The 27,342-nt window shown below is 42.5% G+C and overlaps 1 protein-coding gene across 2 annotated transcripts in view; it reads left to right on the forward strand.

The window, feature by feature from the left end:
* The first annotated feature begins 1,719 nt into the window (after positions 1-1,719).
* PAPSS2 (3'-phosphoadenosine 5'-phosphosulfate synthase 2) overlaps positions 1,720-27,342 on the forward strand; it is an 86,033-nt gene continuing 60,410 nt past the window's right edge. For both annotated transcript variants that reach the window (XM_006880313.1, XM_006880314.1), the window contains exon 1: positions 1,720-1,992. In XM_006880313.1, the coding sequence (XP_006880375.1) occupies positions 1,966-1,992 (27 nt within the window). In that variant the 5' untranslated portion in view covers positions 1,720-1,965. The remainder of the gene's footprint in view (positions 1,993-27,342) is intronic.

A 27,342-nucleotide genomic window follows, 5' to 3' on the forward strand; every position in this document is an offset into this window, starting at 1 on the left:
TGCAGGCTGACTTTTAAGCTCCAGCCTTTTGATTTGTTTTTCTTTCCCACATTCCCATGGAGAAGGGCAGTCAATGGATAGTCCGCTCTTCAGGTATCAGCCTGCAAAGCTGAGCGTCTTCCATAAACACAGCTACACCTGAAAGAAATGCCCCTTTCTAACCTCCTTAGAATAACTTGCTCTTTCACAGGCCAGCCAGGTTTGGAACGACAAGCATGGCCTTCAATGACTTCTTAGTTCCTTTGAGTGCTCTGTCATGTCTCAGTTGGTGGCATTGTGCAAGAAGAAACAAAGAGACTGGAGATCGAGTAGCTGCCCTAAGGGCACCTGTCACTAAGCATGCCTTCTATCCTTATCTCTGCCTATCCCAGGCTTTGGGATTTTTCAAAGCAGCTGTCTCTTACCATCTGCTAACATGTTGGAGACTTAAAGCCCAGGTCATAAGACTGTCAATCTGTGCCTCACTTTCCTCAAAGCACCCTCCCAGTTGAACACATAGCAGTATTATTTAAAAAAAAAAAAAAAAAGAGTCAAAGTCTTTGCAGTGAAACTGCAACTGACACATAGCTGACCCTCCAGCGGGTTTTCAGAGGGAGCAGATTGTTCCTCTTTCTGTTAAAGAGCAGCTGGTGGATTGGAACCACATGCCTCTGGGTTGACAGTGCAATTTACCACTAGGTTTTACCCTCTAGGCCACCAGAGCACCAACTTTGAAGGGTTAGAGGAATGCCTATTGAGATGGCTGAAGCACGTAGGGGAGCTACCTTTGGTCTGCCTTTGCTTACTTGACTTTGTGAGGAAGAACAGGACCTCCAACTGCTCGTTTGTAATAAAAGAACAGTAACGTGAGCTTCAAAACACTTAGCTGGATGCTTGGTTCAAAGGGCACAGGTAAGTAATTTTCTAATCATCACGTGTGGTGGTACTGGTAAAGCCAGCTGAGATGTGTCTGGTTTGAATCCTCAGGCCATAGTTTTTTCATCACTTGCTGCGCGTCTGAGCTAGACAATGAATTAGGATGATCGAAGAAAAATCGACACTTCTGAGCTGTGGTGATGGGGAAAGACTACTGGCCAAAAGAACCAACAGACAGGCCTTGGAGAAGGTGCAGCCAGAGTATTTCTTCGGGGAGGTTGCTAAGAGAAGCTGTGCCTTAGAAAGGGACGTCATTCCAAGGAAGGTGGAAGGTCGTTGAAAGAGGAAGACCCTCAACCAGTTGGATTGACACAGTGACAGCAGCAATGGACTCAAGTGTATCAGAGATAATGAGGATGGCACAAGGTAGGGCAGAGGTCAGGTCTGTTCTTGGGGTCCCTGAGTAGAGCTCCTGGCACATAACAACAACTGGGAACTTTCGGCGCCTCAGTCACCTCGACTGTAAAGTGAAACGTGCAGCGGGACAGGCGAGAACGGGACCGTGGCGACCCCTGAAGACGATGCCAACAAGCCTGGAATTTCAAGCATCCTTGCCCTAATGAGATCTTCACTCCTCATCCCTTGGGTTCCCAAGGGCAGGGGGAGTTCTTTGAAGAGCCTTGGAATGAACAGGACTTGGGGGGCGCTCTGGGACTCGCCAGGGAGAGGGCGAGCGTTTGGCCCCCGAGCTCCGGGCCTGGCGAGCCAGCCTGCCCCTCGGGACGCACGGTCCTGCCTCCAGCCCAGGCTGACCGGGGGCGCTCCCGCGAGGCGGCAGATGGGGCCGGGCCCGGGCCCCCGCCCAGGCGGCGGTGGGTCCCCGGGGCCAGGCGCTGTTGGCGGAGCCGACGGGGCGGAGAGGAGCGCGGGCGGCGGGAGGAGGAGTAGGAGGAGGGGCTGGGCCAAGGGAAGTGCGACGTGTCTGCGGAGCCTTTTTATACCTCCTTCCCCGAGTCCCGCAGCAGCGTCTGCCGCCGCCACCGCCATCCGTGCGTCCTGCAGTGTCTGCCCTCGGGAGCCGGGCTCCGAGTCTCAGCGAGCTAAGCCAGCATGTCGGGGATCAAGAAGCAGAAGACGGTAGGCTGGGAGCGGCCGCGCCGCGCCCCCTCGGGGGCACCCGGGTCCCCTGCCCGCGCAGGAGCCGAGCCGCCGTATTCCGGAGGCTCGGGCTCGGCGAGGGGAAAAGGAAGGCGCCCAGGCGGGGGAGCCACAGGGCGAGGCTCTCCGCGGGGCTCCCGGCGGCGCCCCTGCGCAGCTCGCTCGGCTGGCGGCGTCCGGGACAGCCCGGGCTTCCCCGCTTGCAAGGAGGTCCCGACGCACAGGAAGCACCGAAGCCTGGAAAAGCCCTTTCTCCTTCTCCGAGAGCTTTTCTCGAGCGCCTCTCCAGTGGGATCTCAGCGCCAGCCCAGCAGGCGGCGGGCTGAGCTGACACGGGTTTGGCCAGCTCTCATCGCTGGGCACACGTCAGGGGACAGTCATTGGGGGGCTTGTCCATGAAACTAACTTGGAGTGGACTCTAATGAAAGACTTTCCTAGAGGAAACTGTAATTATCTAGACTTTCTGGAGGAAGTGGCATGTCTCTACTGGGAAGGTTTAACCCTCCAGCTTGACTCAGCTCCCTGTTGGCAGCGGGTAGTCCCCCCACCTCCCTCTCTCTCAGCTCAGGGATCTGGGCGGGCTGCTTAAAGAGCGATAGGATCAGAGAGAAGTTATTTTCTCATTTAACAGCACAGGCGTCTGAAGATTTTCGCATCCTTCACAAACGGTGACAGTATTAATCATAGACTCAGGAGCTGTAGAGACAGCACTCGGGCCACCCTAGACGTGCTAGGCAAGCACGATCCCAGCCGGCAATCTGGCCGCTGAACCCTCATCTTTAACTAACCACGACACACGCCTTAGATGATTGTGGTGGTATTGAATACACTGAACTCTCTCATTTAGAAGGGAGCTTGGCCCATAGTAGTTGCTCAACAAATGTGCATCACTATGGTAATCGACAAGGGAGTTCTGGTAGCCTCGTATTATAGAGTCGTGTTCCCAAGCCAAAGATAGACAGTTCCAATCCACCAGCTGCTTCTTGGAAGAAAGATGGGCCATCTACCGTAGGATTTACAGCCTCTGAAAACCTGCTGGAGGGTCAGCTATCAGATGGTTCTGCTGCAACGACACATAACAATATAACTAAAATAATAATAAAAAATAGTAACGTACAGCATTATGGAATACTAATTATTGCAATACCTCTGAGTATATTTGTGGTAGGCTAGAGGTTGTTATGTGCCATCAAGTGGACTGTGACTCATTGTGACCCTATGCACAGTAGCTCTGAACCCTGCTCTATCCTGAGCCAATCTCACTATCTCTGACACACCTGTCCTCATTACCCCAGGTCAGTTCGTCCTATCCAGGGGCTAGAGAGAGGTGGAAAAATAAGAAATAAGAAGAGTGGAGGGTCAGGGTAGCTTTGCTTCTGGAGCAGCAAAGGAACAGAAGGAAGGGGCGCTTTGGTCTTGGAGTGCACTGGACCAGCAGGAGGATCGAGGAGAAAGGCAGCAACCATCTGGGCAGAGAGAACATTTAGGTCCAGTACCTTATAAAGGGATGATTTTACAGTGGGGACTCTCAGGATGGTGATACGTTTTAAAATATTAAGTGTGAATGAGTTATTCCAATTTCGTTTCATTAATTTGTGTAAAATTTTAATTAATGTCTTCTAAGTGACCAACTGCTGTAGCAATGGTTTTTTTCTGTCAATGAGGTTGGGTGTTTGTTTTTTTTTTTTTTTACTGTCAATGAGGTTTTAATCCTTCCCTCCCTGCTTGTGAAGTACACGATCCTTCCTGGTCCTGGTGGGGGCTTGTCAAGCATTAGTAAGGCTGGAACCTGTGATCTTTCCCCTTAGGCCTCTGGTCAGCAAAAGCTGGCCAAGGAGAGGGTTTGCCAGCAGTAAAGGGGAGACTCTGCTTATTCAGCAGCAGTGAGGAATTGGAGGGTGAAGGTTTGGTCTTTGTACATAAACATTTTGAAACTGATTGCCCTCGCCCTGCGACCCCCCCCCCCCCCGGGAGGATATATGTTGTGAAGCAGATCCTCGGGTCTAGACTATATAATTAAATGTTCTCTATAGGATTAAATTAATCCCTGCAGTGGCTAACAGGATACCTGGATTTGTATTTATTCAACACAATTGTAATCTGGTACCAACACAATTCCCCCAAGGGCCAGACAGGCAAGACTGGGCATAGCAAACTGCCTATGAATTCTCAGGGCTATGAGCCTCTTCTTCCCCATTGTCATTGTTGAGTGCCATCAAATAAAAAAATAACTCATAGCTGGCCCTCTAGAGGATTTTCAAAGACTGCAAATCACTCAGAAGATTGCACCTCTTTCTTTTCAAGAAACAGTTAGTGGATTCAAACTGTGAGCATTTGAGTTGGCAGTGCAGCTCCTTACTAGTAGGCTGTCAGAGCTCCAGTCAGCCCTAAGCTTGTAAAATGTGGGTGTTTTGAAACGATACCAGAAGGGACGCAAGCCTCTTTTCTGCCCTTACAGAGTGTGGTGTGTTGAATGTGTGTCTCACTCCACCGCATTGGCAATACACCAGTCTCTCTCAGCAGGCTCCTCAGAGAGCTGCAATGCCTCTTCCAACTCTCCTAGTCCAGGTATTCATCCTGTATTTTCCCCTTTCTTGTTATCATTCCAGCACTTTCCTGTTTTACACATTTGAGTCTCTTCTGACTTCCCCACGTTGCATGTGGTTGGATCAATGAGAAGCAGTCTGGAGGCCTGCTCATCATGATTTCCAGGCCTCCTCAAAATGTTTTTGAAACCTCATGTGTCGAAACAAAACGTGTCTACTGTGTGACTTCTGAACTAATCGATGATCTAATAATCGAGCCTCGCTGACCTAGAACATGAACAGAGGAATGAGTTGGCCGGAGATTAGGAGGGACAGTAGGGAATCATTTTTGCCTTGTCAGCACAATAGAGTCACACGGTAACCACTGCAGTGATTTCAAATACTTGTCGACCTCCTTCCTCTCTGCCCCATGTGCTGCCTGGGATTGAGACATCTTGGCTTTTCCCCCCAAGCTTTCTAAATGAAATAATCTTTTAGTTCAGATAACTCTAGGAAGTGTAGTAAATAGTTTTAATTTTAATGGATGAGTATTGTTCCAGAGTTTGGGGGGTGGGAACTTTTACTTAGGAATGTAGCATGTTCCCTTCCATGCTAGATCTCTGTAATGGACTGGATTTGTCCCCCAAATATGTGTTCTAAATCCCAACCTGTGTGTCTCTGGTTTTCATTTGGTAATGGGTGTCTTTGTCCTGTTAGTGAGGCAGGATGAATGGAGGGTGTATGTTGGGTCAATTTCTTATGAAATAGAAAAGAGACTGAGTAAGGGAGCAGAGGGGAGAAGGTCAGAAGGGACAAGGACCTTCCTGCAGAGCTGACAGAGAGACTTCCCCTACAACTGGCACTTTGAGTTTGGATTTCTAATCTCATAAACTGTGAAGAAAAAAAATTTGTTAGTCACTCTGGTGGCCGAGTGGTAAGAAGCTACACTGCAATCCCAAAGGCATACAGTTCGAATCTACCAGCTGCTCCAAGGGAGAAGGATGAGAAGTGTCCTCCATATGATTTACTGCTTCTGAAAACTCACTGGAGGGTCAACTGTGGGTGAGTTCTGAACTGATAGTACACAATAACAATCTCTTCAACTGTGAGAAAAGAAATTTGTTAAAGCTACCCATTTATGGTGTTTCTGCTACAGCACCTCTGTATAACTAAAATAGTACTTTTATCAAGGAAACTATACATCCCTCCCTTCAACCTTTGAGTCATCCTTGACCTTCCTGCCATCCAAATACTCCCATACATCAGGTATCCAGGGGAGAGAAAGAGACCCCTAACCTGATACTCAATGGTCGCTGATTTAGGACTAACTCATAATTTACCTCCCATTGGGTTTTTAAAGCAATAAATAACATGAAAGGAGATTGCCTATCTATCTTTGACAAATGGAAAGGAAACCAAAGGCTTGGCCCTTTCTTCTTACATGATTTCATGGATTAGTATTCTTCAGAGGTAAGATTATAGCCTGGAAACATGCAATCTAAAAGCATCAGTTGAGATATTAAATGATTTTCTAAAGCTCTAATAATGGTTGGCTCAAGATAAAGCAGGGTTCAGAAGTATTGTTGATAGGGCTGCTGTGAGTTGTAAGCGACTCGACGGCACAGAACAATAACAACAACAACCATACTTGGGATGCAATGAAAAACTGTAAGGATCTCAATGAATGTAGGGTAGAGTAAAAAAAAATGTTAGTCTTTTTCTGAAAATGTCTATTTTTGAACGTATTTGAAGATTCTACTAAAGATAGGACCAGACTTTCCAGATGAATGACGTAGTGAAGAGGGGAAGATAAATGCTGCCCTCAAGCACGGTCTATTTCATTTCATCCTGAATATTCCTCCTCCTGGAAAACGAAGTCTCATCTCTAGGGAAGGAGAAATGCCAGGGGCAGAGCTGGATTTGCTCCTTATAAAGATGTAATCTTGGCCCATAATTTTCTCTTCTGTAGAATTCAGTGTCATATTGATCTGTCTTTTATTGTGAGAAGGGAATAAAATAACTCCTAAAGAGTTTCCTGTGCAATTCAAAGTCCAAAATATCCCGTTGAGTGCTGTAGAGTCGGAACCAACCCACAGCTGACCCTCATGGCGGGGTTGAGGGTGGGGGGATAATTCAGAGGCATTTAATCACACAAGGAGCAGTTGGTAGCCTCAAACGAGGTGCCTTTGGGATTGCAGTGCAGCTTCTTGCCATTAGGCCACCAGAGCTCCCTAAAGATCCCCTGTTGTTGTTTCCCATAAAGTCAGACCTGACACACAGCAGACCCTCCAATGGGTTTTTAAAGACGGTAAATCTCATGGGAGGAGATTGTCCATCTTTCTTTCTCCTGTGAAGCAACTGGTGGATTCGAACGTGGTAGTAGAATTCTTGCTCTGCAATAGGGAGAAGAAAACCCCAAAGCAACTCATTGCTATTCCATTGGAACCCACTCTTAGCTGTCTCTCCAGCCAATTTTCAGAGGCTGTGAAGCACAAGGGAGGAGATTGCCCATCTCTTTTCCTGTGGAGAGGCTGATAGGTTCGAACCAAGAGAGAGACATGGTGTTTGAGTTAGCAACCCAGCTCCCTCAAGACCATGCCCCCAGAGCTCCCTCCATGAGGGACACGGGGGGTTAATTTCTGACAGTACATCTCATGGGCAGCACCGCTCGGCAATCAGGGCATCTTACACATGCTGTGATACAGAACAGACTTCAGCAGAGCTTCAAGACTAAGACTAGGAAGAAAGGCCTAGCAATTTACTTCTGAAAATTAGCCGCAGGAAACTCTGTGGATCACAACAATTTGATATCATTGTGCAAGGGGTCACTCTGAGTTAGAACCAACTCTCTGGCAGCCGACAGCATTTGGTAACACTTATTATTACTATTTCACCATACTGCTGCTGTGGTTTGGCAAGAAAAGAAGTAAGTTAGGGTCAGACAGTTCTGAACACTGAGTAAATGACAGCTACCGGCATATTTAATAAGGACAAACAAGTGCAGAATCTTTGAGGCCACAATCTGAATATTTACTGAAAAGAAGAATGTAAACAAAGGTTTATAGTATAGATGCCAGAATAACTGAGTTATCAAGAAGTTTTGCCAGAAATTTTGATGACCAGGAAAAGCAAGAGAAGTAAATATTGGAAGAACTCCACCCCAACGTCCCAGTGCCTTTATCTGTTTCTAGTTCTACCATCAAATTTATGTCCTCAAATTTATGCTGTTGTTCCAAGGTCATTATTTACCAGATCGTTGGCTCGGCCTTGGTTACAGCTAAAGATACATGTCATTAATTTAAGACTTGGCATATCTATAATGCTATCTTAGTCTTTCATCAGTTTTCTGTTAATGCACGTGGCTCTGGAGTTTGCTTAGGGGGTAATTAGGCTTCCCTCGAACATAGAACCTTTAGGGAGTGAGTTTGTGAAAGGAAGCAATGATGTCAGTCCCAGTCCCTGGACATTACTGTTTATTTCCAAATCGATTACTGTATAATAATGGGCACTCATTAGTCATTGTGTCTGGAAGTCTCAGAGACAAATAAGAGGTGAAAGGTAAATAAACACAGTGGTAGCTCAGATGACCACCCTTTCCGTCTCTGGGTAGGTGCTTCCTTCATATGACAGCTGAAATAGTCATGTAACCGAAGCAGTGTGGATCTCTAGCGTCTGGAAAAGTTATGCCCCTAGTCCTTCTTGAACAAATGAGTGGATAAATGGTCACCCAAGTCATAAAAGGATGAATTTGTCCTTTGTTGTTGTTGCTATGTGCCATCGAGTTGACTACAACTCCTAGAGACCCCATGAACAACAGATCTCAACTCTGCGCTATCCTGAGCCAACCTGTCTCTGACAGCCCAACTCCATCGTCAGTACTGTGTCAGTCCATCTCATTCAGGGTCGTCTTCTTAGGATCTTGACTTTCCTTAGCCCTCATCTGTTTTCTTCCCTCTTATCTGTTTGGTTTTGCATGTTTGATTATTTTTGACTGGGTATTTGTCCGTACTGCTGACAAATGACTTGGATTTCTCAGAGGCTGAGGATGAATGACCTTTTCTGCAGAGAGGATTTGCTTTTGTTTGTACCAGGAGCCTCTCAGCACTACCAGCCTGGGACCACTTTAATCTAAATGCAAGGCTCATGGTGTTTCAGACCACCCAGGTGTGTGAATTTGGGAGGCTATTTTACACACAAGGGACAGCTTGTTAGTAGGACTTCTCCGGAACTCCACCCTCTTAAGTACATTTTCCAGACCAAGTTAGCTGTCCTTGCCTTCTCTCTGGCAGGGGTGTATTTATTCTGGTTTTCTCTTATTTTTAGGATGCAGAGTCCCTGCTTAATGTGAGGAAGGTCTTTGTGTGCTCCCCACTTGAATTTTTAGTTCAGTCAGGAAGGCTGCAAAATCGTTCCCAATTCTTCCCATCAGATGGGAATGACTCCCAGCCTAGTTCCTTCTCTGAGTTTCTGCTTTCCCTCCACCCACCTAGATTCCTAGCAGTTTATTACTATCTCCTAAGTTATTTATAATTAAATATTATTATGATTAAGTTATAAGATTTTTTAAATGGGATTGTTTTATACTATAACCAGTAGTTTTCATTGTTTTCTCTGGCAAGATCTGAGAAAACTTAAGTGTCATTTCTGGAAACACAAATCTATGTCCTCTGCATTCCTATGTGTCTTTCACATTCCACATACCTTCACCACCTCCCTCATATTTTTCTTGTAAAGGGGTGGGGGTCGCTTACTGGTGGCCTCTTCTGTGCTGGCACCCAGCGCATCGTCCTGTTTAATTCACTGTGTTGTTCAGTTCAAGGGCATCGCTATCTAAAGGCTCCTTCATTGTCAGCAACTCTCCTTGCTTCTTCTGACCCCTGACGTCATTGGGCTGCTTCAGTGTGACTCTGGGGCTGTGAGGAAACGTGGGGGCACTGACTAAGGTCTTTGATGCTTCTTGTGACTCCCAGGAGTGTGGCGACTAGGCTCTCGCTCTGGTGTGGCTGTGCTGGGACTTTCGGGTGGTTTGGGGGCTACTGAAGTCCATCCATGCCTCTTCCCTTCTGAGCTCTGGCTGGGATCTGAAACAAACCCATATGCCTTCTGCTTTCAGAGCCCTCCAGGCTATTTGGTCTCCCTCTCCCCAAAGCCCAGCACTGGGAATAAGACACAATTTGTCAGACTCATACTGGCTTCTAAGCTCTCTTTCCTTCTCTCCTAATAAAGAGGAGCTCTGGTGGCACAGAAGTAAGAAGTTGTGCTGCAATCTCAAAGGCACACAGTTTGAACCCACCAATTGCTCTAAGGGAGAAGGATGGGCAGTCACCTCCTGTGCAATTTACTGCCCCTGAAAACCAGCTGGAGAATTAACTAGGAGTTGATCAGTCAGTGGGTTGCTGTCACATAGCTTCTGACTCATGGCCACTCCATGTATGTCAGAGAAAACTGAGCCTCCATAGTGTTTTCATTGGCTGAGGTGTTGTTTTCATTTTAAACAGCTATGCCTTTCTTCCAAAGTACTTCTGGGTGTATTTGAACTTCCAGCCTTTCAAATAGCAGCCAAATATGTTACCCATTCACACTACCAAGGGATTACTAGAAAAGAAGTTACTAGTATGCTTTATAAGGACAGTTGATCATAAGCATTGAGTTTGTTAAGGAACTTGCTTTTCTTGTTCCTATGTGCTATCTTGTTAATCCCCAGGTAGGCTTTTTTCCCCTGTGTAGTTTTTAAAAATTTTATTTTAAAATTACTCACAAGCTAAGCATTTTTTTTTCTCTCTCTCTCTGCAAAAGAACCACGATTGAAAGACATGTGGTGGATGATTTCCCATCAGTGAGCTGATAGGACTTCCTTTAATATTTTATCAGCAACACTTTCTGTATTTCAAATTTACTCATGATATTGCTGAAATTGGTGACATGAAAGTATGAGTGCTGTTATAACATTTTTCCTAATTTTATTCAAGCATTAAATTGTATGGCATCACCTGATGGATTTTTTTCTCCATTGAGTTAATATCCACTTTAAATATCTGATTAACACCTGCTTTTTAGGTCTTATACCTTTTTTTTTTAAAAAAAAACAACAAAGCAAAAGCACACATCAAATATCTCCATCCGTTCTAATAGTACTTGGAGTTACTTTCGTTTTCTCTTACTTTATATGTGGTGTGTACTTTCAAAATCCATTGCAGACCTTATTTATGGACTCAAATCACCTACAATAAGGTCTAATACTTTATCCACAGGGAACTTATTCCCTCTACCTTTCTTTTCTTTTTTTAAAATTTTATTTTATTATTTTTTTTGTGTGTACCATCAAATCAGATCTGACTGGTACAGGAAGAGATTGCCCCTTCTTTTCCAGCAGAACATCTGGTGGATTCAAACCGCGTACCTCTGGGATTACAGTGTAGCTTCTTGCCACTAGACCACCAGAGATTCCTACCCTACTTTTCTCTAATTATTATTTATTTATAGTTAATTCTTGTCTTCCCAATTCCCAGCAAAATTAATAGCACAAGATGTTAGTGATAATTTTTATCTTCATATTTTTTCTAACATTAAAAATCTCTATTAACCTTTTAGTCCTCCCTTGGTAGTTCTGTTGTATATTATTGTGATTTTCCTTAACATCTCTAAAATCCTTTCCACTTTTTGGTTTCTGACAAAATTTTGCCTTATTTATTTGTTTATTTGCTCCACATATATTTATTGAGTCACTACATTAAGAAATTTTGCTTTTAACAATTTACTGCCACTACTAAAGTAATCAACTCAACTCAGTTCACTGCTGTCAAACTAGAACAGATAGATGCACAGAAAGTTTCAGAGGCTGTGAATGACAGCAGAGGAGTTTGCTCATTTTTCTTCCATGGAGACTCCAACCACCATCCTTTGGGTTGTCAGGACAATTCCTTAGCACTAGGCTACCAAATCACCCTTCTAAAAGAATATAGTTGTTAGATTCACTAACTATGGTTATAAACCCATTCAAATTCAGTCTTTAAGCCTGTTCAAAACACAGCATTTATTTCCTTTTCATTGAAACACTCCACTCTGTTGTTGTCATGTTGCCATTGAGCTGACTGTGATTCCTAACAGCTCTGTGTACAAAAACCCTGAGAAACTCCACTACTACTAGTATATCCCATGAACCTCCTACCCAGTACATTTTGAAGTGGTCCAGAGCTCATCTCACAGACATCCTTCATAGATTTTAATGAAGTTTCTTTTCAATCCTTTTATCTGTTATCATTTTAAGATTATTTACTTTTCATTCAGGCTGCCCTTTATTATCTTTTTAAACAGAATCTTAGCATTTTGTTTGTGGAAGGAAAGTGAAGATTTTATCTGCTTCATATTGCAGTTGTGGCTGAGGATTTAAGAGCTCTGCTCAGGCTCCCCCTCGCCGGCCCAGCTGGTCCATGACTTCACCGCTAAGGAGGCCTGATGTCCTAACAGCACACCTAGCACTTCACTCTTTATCACCTGCCTTTTGGGGTTTTTTTGTTTTGTTTTTGTATATTTTTTTATTAAATTTTTTAATTTTAATGAACAATTACAGAGATTTTGGATTTCTATATCAACTGCCTTTTGAAAGTGGCCCTACCCACTTTCCACAGCTCTGCTTCTTTTATTTACCAAGAAATATTGTCATAAATAAAACAGACATTCCCTCTCAGTTGGTTAAGAGTGATTTGTGGTTACACTCTAACTGTAGCACATTCTACACACAGAAAACACAGGCCTAAGGAAAGCACTTGAAAGATGCAACTTGACTGTTTTAAAATATTTTTGATTGGCTAGACGGTTTCTCTTTAGAAATTCTATTACTTTCCCCACCTCCTTCTCAAATGGCACATTTTGTCAAAAAGGGTGATGCCAATGATAACATAATATGCAGTAGAGTTGAAACTATATTAGCCAAAGTCAGCCTGACTTGAGTTATAGATGCAGGCCTCAGTTCTTACTGCAGGTCTCAGAATTTCCAGTTCTTTCTTTGAATTTCCATTGTTTCCATGGTACTAAGTTCATAGTGTAAGTGAAACTTCCCCTTCCTCCCCAAATTTCTTGCATATTATATTAAGTCTGTATTTTCTTATGTGTAAATGGTACTTGGGAGAGTGGAGGGTCAGTGCAAAAGAAGAAGACCCTCGATGAAGTCGATTGACTCAGTGAGTAGGCTAATGGGGGTAAGTGTGTCAGACAATAAAGTAATAATAAAGTTGGCTCAGGATAGAGCAGGATTTAGAGCTGTTGAACATAGGGTCACTATGAGCTGCAGGCAACTTGACAGCACATAACAACAACAACAACTGGTACTTGTGTAGGCTCTGGTGGCCAAGTAGTAAGAAGCTATACTGAAATCTCAAAGGCATGCAGTTCGAATCCACCACCTGCTCCTCAAAAGAAAGATGGGCAGTCTCCTCCTGTGTGATTAACTGCCTCTGAAACCTGGTGGAGGGTCAGTCATGGGTTGATTCCGACTAGATGGTACACCACCACCACAACAACAACTTGTATAGGACTATAACCTGCTTTTCCTGTGGACAGTCTTGCAGGTCTTCACATTTCCAGTTTTCTGGACAGCTTCTACTTGGCGGTGTTGTTTCTCTGTTCAGGGCTCCCTAGTTTGTTTGAAGGCCTCTGGCTTGTTGCACTGACTCCCCAGGCACTACAGATTCTGACAGCTCTCCAGCATGACGTCTCTGTGAAGGATCCTCTAAGCTGGGCCAGCACCTCCTGCTCCCTCTGAATGAATCGCACAGCCACAACCATTGAAGTGACTGAGGCTCGGCACCTATTCTTTTCTAAGTCTTCTGGAGGAAGGTTAGCATCCAAAGGTGAAAGTGAATTAAGTGATGGTGAAGCATCAGAAGTTAAAAACCGATAGATACCCATGCAGGTAAATGTCTTAAATCTGAGACAAACACCTATGCATGTGGAATTGTATGTAATTGATGATACCAGCTTATCCAGCATCATGGTTTACTCTCTCCACAGTTGCTCTGCTGAGCGTTGCCCTCAAGGGATGGGGACATTGTTGTCTTGTTTGCTTCCGAATCCAGATGAAGGTCAGATTCAAGTCCAAAGACTATGAATTTTTTTTTTATGTGCAATCCTCCGTCCTAAAGTCCTAATGGCAGAGGAGTCTTATTGACCTCAGAGGAGAGGAGTCATAAATAGATTGCAACAAAGTAAGATTTTTCTAGCAAAGTTCCTCAATTGGAACTTTGGTCTGTACATTTTCATTTCACTCCCTATAGAACTGTCTCAGCTGTAATTGTTGTAGCTGCAATGCATCAGCTCTTTCTCCAGAGGAGCTATTGAGTGGTTTGAACCACTAACCTTTTGCTTGTTGTTGTTATGTGCCGTCGAGTCACTTGTGACTCATAGCGACCCTATGTACAACAGCCCTAAATTCTGCTCTGTCCTGTGCCAATCGCACTGTCTCTGATACACCCATCCCAATTACCCCAGTCACTAAATCAGTCCACCTCATAGAGGGCCTTCGCCTCCTGCACTGTCCCTCCACCCTACCAAGCATGATGTCCCTCTCCAAGGACCGGTCCCTCCTAACAACATGTCCAAAGTATGTTAGATGTAGCCTCAGAATCCTTGCCTCCAAGGAGTAGCCCGGTTTAATCCTCTCCAGGATGAATCTGTTTGTTTTCCTAGCAGTCCATGCTACCTTCAATACTCTTCTCCAGCACCACAGCTCAAAGGCATCAATTATCTTTCTATCCTCCTTAGTCACTGTCCAACTCTCTGATGCATAACAAGTGATAGCAAAGACCATGGCCTGTATCAGACGCACCTTAGTCTCCAGAGAGACACCATTGCTCTTCAGTACTTTGGAGAGGTCCTTAGCAGCTCTTAACCATCTGCATCACCAGTATTCTTTGTAAGCACAATTGGTAAATTTAAACAAACAAACAAAATTACCAAAAATATTGTCGTATTAGTGATCCATCAACCCAAGAGCTGTAATTATTTCTATAATTTAGGAAAAAAAACTTTGCTAGAACCCAACAACTTAGCTTTACTGGGCAGAACCACTTGATTCCAATCATAGATTTCATCGTACTTTCTAAGAACCATGGTAATGTAATGGTACCATGGCAATAAATGTGTCTAGAGAGAAGCCTGGAAATGCTGAGACCTACCATGAGTACCACTCTGTCATGAGGGGCTGCTCACTGTGAGTGAAGATTCACTCTGTGACATCTGTAGACTGCATTAGCCACATGAGTAAGAAAGTGTTAAACAGAAAACTACAGATGAAAATTCCAACGGAGGACTTGACACATTTATGAGGAGTTGCACTTTTTTGGTTTGTTTTGCTAGAAAAAAATCTTACTCTATTGCAATGCTGTTTGTCACCAGCATTTACTGAGCACTTACTACAGGCCCTTAATTATCAAGCACCTTTCCAGGTGTTTCCTGTACATTAACTCATTTAGTCCTTGTCATCTCATGAAGCAAGATGGTGAGCAAATATTCAGAGGGGAACTCATTTAACAGCACTAAGTCTGCAAAGGATTACCCAAAGGAGAAGCTAAATTCTTAGGAACTCCTCTGTGGCTGGTAAGTTGTTTATTTCACAGAAGGAATGAGGCTGTGCCAAGTAGCAAGCACCGCTGGATTAGATGACAGTAATATATTACTGCTTCATTTGTAAAATATTTTGGCAGCTACCTACAGCTAATATCTCAAGATAATAACAATGAATTCTATTTAGAAAAACTCACCAGCACTTTAAAAAAAAAAAAAGTTAAAGGCATAAACTAGCCAATGTGTGCTCTCTTCACTATCATGTGGGTTTGTTTCTTGCTTGCTTGTTTCCTTACAGTGACATAAATTGAAGAAAAAGAATTTTTTCCCTCTGATGCAATGTTGTTGTTGTTATGTACCATGGAGTTGCTTGCGACTCATAGCGACCTTGCATACAACTCCTAGCAACTCTGTGTGCAACAGCTTTGAACCTTGCTCTATCCTGAGCCAACTTTATTATCTCTGACACACCTACCCCATTACCCTAGTCACTGAATAAATCCATCTCATCAAGTGTCTTCCTCTCTTGTGCTCTCCCTCCACCTTCCCAAGTATGCTAATGTCCCTCTCTAAGGACTGGTCCTCCCGGCAACTTGCCCAAAGTATGTCAGAAGAAGCTTTGGAATCCTTGCCTCCAAGGAGCAGCCTGGTTATAGGTGTGGGTATTACACAAACTTAAGCAGAATGATTTATTTGAACTAAAACTGCTAATACTTGAGTCACATTGTAACTATGATTTGTAGATACTAAAAGAATCTAGACTGCGGATGCTTTTGTTTTGTTTTGTTTTCGTAATAAAAATTCCACCCAAACTTTTAGGGATATTGGCAGCCAGATAGTGCTTCTGTTTCACTGAAGCCATTGAGAAGTGCTTGGCAGTTGTGGGATTGAATAGGAAGGCACCTTCCATGGTGTTTGGAAGAAAGAGTAGGGGAAGTTGTCCCATTCTTTGATGGAACAGGTCAGGAAAGCCTAAGTTACCAGCAATCCTGGGCCAGAGCCTTGGTGGTAGGGTACGAGGAAGGGATCGATTCTGAGAAGACCATTGTACAAGGGGACAGAGCACAAATTCATGATGGTAAATTTGAAGGCCCTCACTGGAGAGAAGTTACATTGTTTAAGTGAGGAGATGAGTGGTAAATGCCCAAGGTTCCACCACTTGAGTCCCATCTTCCCAGTATGAGACACCTTGGGTACATAATTCTGTGAAAAGGATGTATTATGTCTACAGTTAGGCACAGTAAATCAGTGGGGAAATCTACATCATCATAAATACTCTGGATTCTTTTATTTCCCCCCCACCCCCTTAGTATTGAGGCTGTGATTTAACATCACATTATACTCACAGTTCTTATTGACATTATAATCCCCCTTGGGGCTCAGGGTAGCACTTACAGATCAACTGGATCCCCCAAATAAAGGAAGGGGACCAACGTCATGACATGTCTACTAGAGGTAATCTCGGTGCTGGGAACCGTCTGTCCTGTACTCATCTCACCCTTACAATGGTATGGTTATTTTGTTTCGTAGTTGTGAACTCCGAAACGTAATAACTTGTCATGTTACTATTGTCATTAAGTGCCTTTGAGTCAGAATCAACTCAGTGCGGACTCTGTAGCTCTTTTTCAGAGGCTGTAAATTGCATGAGAGGACATTTTCCTCCCATGCAATTTACAGCCTCTGATAAAGAGCTACAGAGTCATCTTTCTCCCATGGAGCAGCTAGTGGATTCGAACTTCCAGCTTTTGGATTAGCAGCACAAATCCTTGCCCACCATGCCACCACCACAGGATGCACAATTATAAATGGCAGGACTTAAGTTGGCTCCCTTCTAACTGTGTATCCTGTTTTCAATTATTCGTTTTCCCTTTGGTCAATGTAACAGATGGCATGTGAGAATGTGCCATCTAAGACTGTTGAGAATTAAGACTTCTGATTATTTAAATACCCACTTTTATTTCTGTGAATACAGATTAATGCCATAAAGAAACAAAAAAGTAATGTGGTCACTTTTAAAATCATTTTCTTCTGGGGTCTTTTGGAATGTTGTGTAGCCCTTAGAAAAGGCACATTTTAGCAAATGTTGTTAAAAGGCAATAAATGTTCATTTTGATGAGGCTTTGCAGCCAGTTTTGGGAACAGTACCTCGCCTTTGGAAACAAACCCAGCATTTCACCTTAATAATACAAAGCCGCAGTGTTCTAGTGGGTGAATGCATACACTCAAGAATAAGTATCCTCAGAAATAATTGCAGTGACTTACATGTAACTCTAGACTTTGCCTTGTTCATTATATGTGCGCTGCATAGTCGAGCATTCATAAGTTACAAGTTCCCAAAGCACCCCCATGAGCTACTGGCCTGTTCTCTGGATGGACTGGAGGTTTCATTGGCATCTCCACAGCTCAGCACAGAATTTTAATCTCTCATGGTTCAAGGAGCCTGTGTCATATACACAGCCTCAATTCCAGAACTAACTGCAAATGACTATCAAGAGGATACACAGGCAGGGTGGGGTGAAGGAAATAGGAAGGATCTTTTGTGAAAAACAATGTATTCAAACTTTGTAAATAAATCAGAGTAATATAAAAATTAATTTTTTTTAAAAAAGGGAAAGAATACATAGAGATTAAAGAAACATAGCCCACAGTGGAACATTCATAGGACTAGGATGAAGAGGGCTCTAGTTGGGGAGAGCAAGACCTTCACTGAAAACTGTAGCTGTGTGGTGCTGAGAGCATCTTCTGAATTCGTGTACACATTTCAGAGTGGATTTGCCTTGTGTTGTTTTCCCATGGAGGAGATGATCACCTCCCTGAATTAAAGCAAGATCCTCTGGGTATACACTAATTCTTTCTTTCCTCATGCTCATCAAGGCTTCCAGTATTCTCATAATTCCCCTGAATGTGGAGTTACAAGAACTACAAAGCCTATTGTTGCTATTGTTGATTGCCATCAAGTTGACTCCAAATCATAGTAACCCTGTGTGCAGGGTAAAACTGAGCCATAGAGTTTTCAAAGCTGTGACCTTTCAGAAGCAGGCCACAAGACTTGTCTTCCTAGATGCCTCTGGGAGGGTTTGAACTATCAGCCTTTCAGCTGGTGGTGGAGTGAATAACCCACCAAAAGTACCACCCACTGAAATCTAAACCACTGCCTTTGAATTGAGCCTAACTCATAGTGACGCTTCATCAGGTATGCAAGACTATAAATGTTTATGAGAAGAGATTGGGATCAATTAGTAGGTTCAAACACTTGACCTCTTGGTTAGTAGCCTCATGACTTTGCCTTATACCACCTAGGGACTCAATCTAGATGTTGCTCTTGTTTTGTGCCTGCAAGTTGGAACTGGCTCATAGCAGACCCTCCAGGAAGTTTTCAGAGGCCATAAATTGTATGGGAGGAGTTTGCCCATTTTTCTCCTGTGGAGCAACGAGTGGATCCGAACTGCTTGTATTTAGGTTGGCACCGCAACTCCTTACCACTAGGCCACCAGAGCACCCTCAAATCTAACTGAGAACATTGAAATAAAGACGTGAGGTAAATTGTTTCAAGCCTCCTTGCAAATTATTGTAATTATTGTAACAGATAATCCAAACTCGCAAAGTTCAGTAGTAGCGCAGTCTTTTGTTTTGTCTCTGAGAACAGATGAAAGCTCAAAGTCATCTGAATGATATTTAGAAAGAATTGTTCTTATTGATGTACCAAGATGGCCTCATTTTCATTGGTACATTAGTGCTGTAAATGATACAAGCACATGAATCAAATGGTTTGCATATCTTTTGATAGACATCTGAAAAACCAATACATGATACATGAGCTGGGCAAAGTCATACATTCCAGTTTCTCCACTTATTTCTATGTGTTTATTTTAATGAGGAGAACAGGAATTGAACTATTTATTTGCTGTTAATTCATATTGGATTGCCATTTATTTCCAAGGAACCAGAAAAATTCTAAGCCATGTCTGTTTGCATATCGTCCCATTTGGCTTTGTATAGCACTGCATATGAAATACAGAAATAACCGTTGCCTATGAAGGTTGATCCAGAGGGAGGTTCAAGGAAGGAGATGGACACAAATGTCAAGGAAATATCTGAGATGTAAGCCGATCCTGCAGTCCAAGGGTTGATAAACCACCACAGTCCATGGGCCAGTCCAACCTGACCCTCTTTAAACGTAGCCTGGAAAGTAATTTCCCATTGTGAAATGATTGGGAAGAAAAAAAGAAATCACAGGAAGGAAGATTACATTTCATTACATGTAAAATGATATTAAATTCAAATCTCAGTGTCTATAAGTAAAGTTTATTAAATACACAGCCACGCCCGTTGGTTTATAACTTGTCTATGGTTGCTTTTACTGCCTTTGGCTTGGTGGTCTAGCTCCTTATTCCTTGGTCACCAGAGCTCCCTACATAGACATATATGAAATTTAGAGGTTAATAGTAACTCTTAATGCTTTTAAAACATTTCACCATTCTGTGTAGAGAGTCAATTTATAGATTATTTTTCATTTGATATCATTCCATTTTACTTAGGTCATAAATGCTTTGGCCACAAGCTGCATTCCTGCATCTGCATCATGAACAAGGACCTTAACATTATCAAGAAAAATCAAAATTAGATGAGAATGTGAATGAATAACCACACTCACGCCTTCTCCACTACTGTCACACAACTCAAATTGCCACCAGTGTCACCTTGGAATTCTAAAAGGAAACATGTATTACTGTCATATTTGAGGTTTAGACCCATTTCGTTTACCACTAGAGTGAATTTTGTTTCATTTGACTTCATTCTAACTGAGTTTGACATTTAAATCAATTTTAGATTCTGTATTTACCAAGAATAAACTGAAAATGTTGAAGGAATGCTTTTTCGGCTTTGGCACCTGGATAACAAAGTACCCCGGGAACAAGCTTTCATTCATGAACCAAACACTGGATTTCTGTCTGTATTTCAGGGTGGGCCAGAAGGAGCCATGCGGGTCTGCACAGAGATGAATTAGCGTCCTATTCGAAAGGTGCTATGCCCTTCCTCAGTCACTTCACCTTGAATGCCCTGTTTTTGCAACAGCAATGGCCCATATTTGTTATTTTATATTGGTTTGCATACAAAATTACTGTACATTGTATTTCATTCATACATTGTGTTTCACACCTTCACATTGTGTTCCATAGGATCATTCCCATTGACTATGTTTTATAAAATTAATCACCATTGATCTATGCTCACAATCACTCTATCTTTGCATGTCCCCAGTGGTGCATATTTTAAAATGTTTTATTTAAATATAATTGTTGTTGTTGCTAGATGTTACTAAATTGGTGCCAACTCATACCAACTATACACACACACACACACACACACACACACACGTGTGTGTATCATATATATATACATATGTGTGTGTGTGTGTGTATTTTTCAGAACAAAACATTGCCCAGTACTGCACCATTCTCACAGTCATTGCAATGGCTGAGCCCACTTTTGCATTCACTTGCTCATCCATCTTTTTTAGCATCTCCCTTTGTTCCTGACACTTTTCTTTACCATTCAGCACAGAGTCTTATCATTCTAACTTCTAACGAACATTTGGCTGTGCTTTTTCCAAGACATATTTGTGTCTTCATCTGGCAGTCCATGGTGTGTTTCATATTCTTTGCCAATATAATGGTTCAATATCTCTTGTTATGAGAGGGTAGACCTGATTTCAAATGTCATAGATAAGTTTGGCCTGTTTTTCTTTTCTATAAATGGAACCCTACATTAGCTGCATTTTTATTTATGACTTATTTTGCTCCAAATTTTGTTTGAGAGTCGTCATCCATATTGTTTGTATGTGTCTGAAATGTGTTCACTCTCTTTGCTGTATAGTTGTGTGGGGGTAGTTGTTGTTGTTGCAAGGTGCTGTCAAGTCGAGTCTGACTCATAGAGACCCTATGAACAAATGATCTGAATCCTGTACCATCCTCACACTTCCTGACACACAAGAGCCCATTGCAGCAGTCACGGTGTCAGTCCACCTGGTTGAGGCTCTGCCTCTCCTTTGCCAACCCTCCATCCTTCCCAACATCATGTCCCTCTCCAAGGAATAGCCCCTTCTAGCAACATGCTCAAAGCATGTGAGGTGAAGCCATCATTCTTGCCTCCAAAGAGCACTCCAGGTGCACCCTCTCCAAGACGTATCTGTTCATTCTCTTGGCCGTCCACGGGATGTTCAGTGCTCTTCTCCAACATCACAGCTCAAAGGCATCAATTCCTTTTCTGTCATCTCTACTCATTGTTCAGTTTTCAGATGCACAGCAAGTGATCGGAAAGACTGTGGACTGAATCAGGTGCACCTTAGTCCTCAGACATAATTACTGCTCAATAATTTGGAAAGGTCCTTAACTACAGATTTTCCCCAATGTAATGTGTTTTTCCTTATTTCCTGGCTGCTGATACAAAATTCGATGTTGCCAGTTGAACAGGGTTTATCCATCATGACATTGTCTATTTGAACGGGGTTCATCTGCTGTTCATAGGGGTGCTATGAGTTGTACTTGACTCGATGGCACCTAACAACAACAGTAAAATCTTGTCGACCTTTCCAATACTATATAATGTCTGTATTTATCTCTTTTGAGTGATTTTTGTCTTAAAAAGTCTACATTGTCTGATAATAAGATTGCCTTCTCAGGTCTCTTTGCTTATTATTTGCATGCAATATATTTTCCCCCCTGTCATACAGGATTTTTTACAAACAGCTTTATACTGACAAGCCCTTTATCTTTTCTTCTCTACACTTCATCCTTCGAAGGGGCAACCCTTTATGTAACTGAATGAAACGCTTAATGTAACTTGTTACAAGAGAATGAACAAAATAAGAAATTTTTCACATTACAGAAAGCTAAGTGGTGCCGACATACCTGAGAAATATTTCAAGTTCACTTCTGTATCACCAAAGGAAAGCGATTATCACAATAAATAAGTTCGTACAGATTTTCTTGTTTCCCGGTGCACGTAAAAGTTGTTTATACTACACTTTAGTCTGTAACTGCACAATGCATTCTGGATATTTGCTGGAATACTGCGATCATTACCACAGCATGACACAGAGATGAAATTCAGCACATGCTGTTGGAAAAATGACCCGAACAGACTTGTTTGATGCTGGCGTGCCACAAACCTCCAGTTGATATGCCTGCGATGCTTTCTCAAAGCTTCATTTCTATAACTTGACATGAACATCATTATATATGCAATAGGGTACAACTGAGAGCAGAAGTTGTCTAAAAATTATGATAAAGCACATCTTTTATTAAAGTAATGCTTTTTCTCTTTCATTATATTAGAAGGCAAACTAACTTGTCTTATAAGGTCAGGGCCCTGTTGTTGGAACCTTTTTAGTATTTCCCAAGCTTATCTGGCCCATGCCCAGTGTTTTATGGAAAACACTGTGCTATCTCAAGGGACAATCTGAGCAACAGTTTGTGAACTGTTGATCTGGCCAAGTTATCTATATTAATGATTTTTCTCTCATGGGAATCAGATTTGTTCTTTCAGATGAACTCTTGAGTAGCACTTCGTTTACACTCAGTGAATGCTTGGATTTTTCCTGGTGCTGCTGGTGAAATGGGTTGGCCATCTTTACTGTCCATAAATTAATTGGCCTCTTGTGCAACCTATGAGTCAATAGATGCAGCTGAATTATTTGGCATGGAATTTTATCTTCAATATTTTCAGCCTCAACCTTTATTTACCCAATATTACTTGAGTCAATCTTTGGACCTTCAGACCTAACGCCCCGACTTCTTACAGAGAAAAAGGTGAAATATATGTAAGTAACAGAAAACAAAATTAAAGTAAAAAATAATCTTACATCCTTTCTAAATGCCAGTTCATCATTTACTTGTGGTATGTGAAACAAATAATGTTTCTATTATTCTCTTAAAACAACAAATATCCTATATATTCAGAGCAGAAGAAAGGAGCAGCAAGGAAGGGAGAAGTAAAGGAAAGAAAAACTCATGGGAGCAAAGACAAAAAGTAAAAGTTTTACTCACCGCAGCTTTCTGTTTTGATGACTGTGTCCAAAAGAGATCTGTGTTGACCAAGGTTTGCAAGACTAGCTCAATCCTTCAGATTTACAGATGGACAAAGTGTTTGCACTCCTACTCCATTTTCTCTGTATCCAATGTGATCTTTTTATAACTCAGAAATGATTACATTTATTATCCATCTTGTCCTAGTGTCACCTTAACTGAATGATTGATCACATTAGGTTAGGTGGTTAGATGGTATTATAGAGGAGGATTACATGACATCACATCATATTAGCTGTGAGGTGATTAACTTATAGAGGCCCCTGGTGGTGCATATGGTTATGCAATCACAAAGAAAAGTTGATGTTTCAAACCTACTCAAGGTTCATTCCTTGGAAGAATGGCCAGGTGTTCTCCTTCTGAAAGGACACGGTCTTGAACTCCCTGTGGGGCCCAACTCTATTCTGCAGCCCTTGGGGTCGCCATGAATGTGAATCAGAGTCAGCTCTTCCAACGTAATTCAGTGTCCACTGATCCAAAATGAAAGCATTGCTGATACTGTTGAGAGTAGAAGGTATGAGAACAAATGAAGAATGAGCACAAGTCTTCCTTCCTCTGGAGAGATGCTTGTTAGGGACTGAGTGGGATAAGAGGAAGAAGGAGCATATTGAAGACTGTGAGTGAAAAGAGAGATTTGGAGGTAGAGCTGAGCAGTCATTGACCTGAGAGTGAAAGAGAAGCATCTCAAAGCTTCTTTTCTCTACGTTCTCCAGGGAATTGGGATGGAGAGCACAGGGGTTTTAAGCTCTGAAATTCAGTTTAGCTTTCCACAAGTATTCCTCAAATCCTAGTTCAACAATGTGGGCCTTGTGTATGCCTGAAGAAACGGGCCTCACATTCCCCGTTTCCATCACCTAACGAGCAGACAGAGCTCTGTAGCGTAGGTTTTGCATGAACGTGCAAGATTGCTGTGTGATGACCACGCATAATTGTGGTCAGAAGCAGTTTGTCCTCCGGGTAGATTCGTGAAGGTTTAACTATGTGGTCAGAGAAACTGGCTGTTGAAAAGCTATTTTAAGCATCTTCTACTTACTCAGAGGAAATGTGTTGCATATACTAATGACTGGCAGGGGGAAGTGGAGCATTGATGTATACAGGCATACTTTGTTTTGTTGTTTTTGTTTTATTATGCTTAACAGATATAAGGTTTTTTAACGAACTGAAGGTTGTGGCAACCCTGCACTGAAAAATATCTACCAGTAGTATTTGCCCAACAGAAAGTGTGCCCTTCATGTTTTTCTGTCACATGTTGTTTGTTGGTGTTGTGATGAGGTGCAGTCATGTCAACTCTGACTAATAGCAACCCATCTTTTTTTCAAAGCATGATGTCTTTCTCCAAGGTCTGGTCGCTCCTGACAACATGCCTTAAGTATGTGAGACAAAGCCTAACTACCCTTGCCTCGAAGGAGTACCCTGGCTGCACTTTCTTTAAGATGTATTTGTTTCTTCTTATGGTAGTGTAGCTCTGTTGACCTTGTGACAAGAAGCTATACTGCAATCCCAAAGGCACGTGGCTCAAGGCCACCAGCTGCTCCATGCGAGAAGGATGGACATTCTCCTCCCCTGTGATTAACTGCCTCTGAAAACTCCAATTTTCACCTGCATAGGAAGCAATTGAAAAGTCCATGACTTAGATCAAGCCTACCTTAGTCTTCAAACTGACATCATTGCTCTTTAGCACTTTAAAGAGCCCCTTGATGGCCAGGTTCCCCAAGGCAATACAGCTTTTGGTTTCTTATTTCTGGTACCACGGGTGTGGATGTGGACCCAAGTAAAATGAAGTAGTTGACAACTTTAGTCTTTTCTCCCTTTACCATAATGTTACCTATTGATCCAGTTGTGAGGATTTGTGCTTTCTTAGTGTTAAGGTGTAATCCATGTTGAGAGATTTGATCTTTTCATGAATACTTCACATGTTGTTACAATGCTATTGCTCAAATAATGTTGTTTTTGATTGCCGTCAAGTTGAACGCGATTCATAGTGACCCTGTGAACAAAAGGCCTGACACCTTTTTATAACTATTGCCATTTATCAAAGTTCATAGAATTTCCAGAGGCATGCTGTTTAGGAAGTGAATGCCACTTCTGCTTTCACACCTGTCTTAAATTTGGAGCTCCGCCAAACACTGTCCACCATGGGTAACTGTTACGACATTTGACATCCCAATGAAACAAGGTTCAGCATCACAGCAACCCCAGGTTACCTCAGTACAGCATATTGACAGAAGAGTGCTGTACCACTTAGAAGAATGTTCCTCCAAAATATAATAACAACTAACTTTAAGTACTAAGGCCTTCTCTGATGTCTTGTCAATTCTAAACATGAGGCTTACATAAAATACAACCAATATAGTATTTTTGTTGTTGTTGTTATGTGCTGTTGAGTTGCCTGTGACGTATAGCAACCCTACCTATGTACAGAAGCTTTGAACCCTTCCCTGTCCTGAGCCAATCTCCACTTTAGTGTACACATAACTTTTCTGTGCATTGGAAACCAAGGGCTTCATGTGACTCACTTAGTGCTGATAATGCACTTTATTGCATTGATCTGGAACTAAATCTCCAGACCAAGGTGAGGTACCCTTGGATGACCTCCACAGCATTTTTTTTTAATCCATTTAGTCCACATGGTATCAGCATGCACTATTGATAAAGTGAAGTAAAACAGAGTTGCACAGTTATTTTAATCTAAGATTACTGAAATAAAAGCCAGCTCATCAAGTTTAAAATCTTTTTCCTTTAGGAACCAACCAAGTTTTTGGCTTGATGAGAGGAGTAATTGTTGTAGGAGTCTCCTTCCATCTGCCAGTGTCAAAGTAGCCATAGGCAAGGGATGAAATACTGACAGGGCTCTTGTTCCTATGCTCTAGTTCTTGGCCAGGTCTTCAGGGAGGGAGGGGCTTGGGGGTGTGTGGGCTCCTGACAACCTCTGTCCACTGCGAAGCCAGCCACACAGTCAGAGTCTCAGAAATTTTTGTCTTGTCTTTAAGCACTGAGATTATTCTCTTTGGTTGGTTTGAACTTTAGACGCATGGAGTCACACACAACATCTATGCTTATGGATCTGGCTTCTTTCAGTGTTGTGGTGATACGATTCATCTTTACTGTATCATTATTGTAGTTTATTCATTATCACTGCCTATCTTGTTTTGCACTACAATGCCGTTCTTTCTTCTTCTCTTTCTTTTCCCCCCCCTTTTCATGTTGTGTACCATCAAATTGGATCCTACAGGCACCGGAGGAGTTTGCCCCTCCTTCTCCCGCAGAGCATCTGGCGGATTCGAACTTTGAGTAAATTCACCTTTGGGATTGCAGTGCAGCTTCTTGCCACTAGGCCACCAGAGCTCCCTGACAGGCCATTCCTGATTGGCACTCGGGTGTTGTTTAATGTTTAGTAAAACCCTGTGAAGCTGATGCTATTACTGGGTCCATTTTCAGATGGGAAATCCTGGGTTCTGTGAGGCTTTGGAAGTAATTAGCCACAGGTAGTATGAGGTGGACTTGGGCTCTCAGCCCAGAGAGCCTAATCGATTGTAGAGGTCATGTTTTCCTCCCTCACTTTATCTCACTCCAGTGAGACTTAGCTCTTTATTAAAGCAGTTCTGTGATGAGTTTCTGTCTTTCTTCTGCTCCTGTAAAGTGCTCAACTGTGAAGCTTAGGAAACTGGAATAGGAGCTAAATCCTGGTGTCAGGCTATACTCAAACCAGCTGTGCTTCTAGTGAAGCTTACAGTACATAAGGTAAATGCTCCACCAGATGGCTCCATTAGATCACCTGGCCTGGCTGAACACCGGGTAGATCCTGTGGAGGCCCAAGCTCGGCTGCTTTTCAAAAGTTCACCTGAAAGCTGAGCTTACTCCTGTCAGGAGAGGTTCACTTGTCTTTGAGTTTTTGTGAGCTTGTGGATAGTTTAATGACTCAGACCCTACTTTTGTCTTCTGGTTTCCTATAGTTTTTTGTTGTTATTTCTTTTCTTTGCTCTTTTTGTCTTCTTTCTATTTTGAAGTAGGACCAACCTTTTGTCGTTGTTTGTGGGAAAAGAAAGGATTATTCATATGTTAGATTTAAAAAAAAATCCGTATTTTTTCTTGCTGTTGCTTTCTGAGAGCCATGTGGGTAGAAACTACAGATTTACATTAAAAAGAAGTATCAGTTT

Source organism: Elephantulus edwardii, unplaced genomic scaffold (assembly GCF_000299155.1).
Source record: "Elephantulus edwardii isolate Elephantulus edwardi_28Jun2011 unplaced genomic scaffold, EleEdw1.0 scaffold00007, whole genome shotgun sequence".
In the NCBI taxonomy this organism is placed as follows: domain Eukaryota; kingdom Metazoa; phylum Chordata; class Mammalia; order Macroscelidea; family Macroscelididae; genus Elephantulus; species Elephantulus edwardii.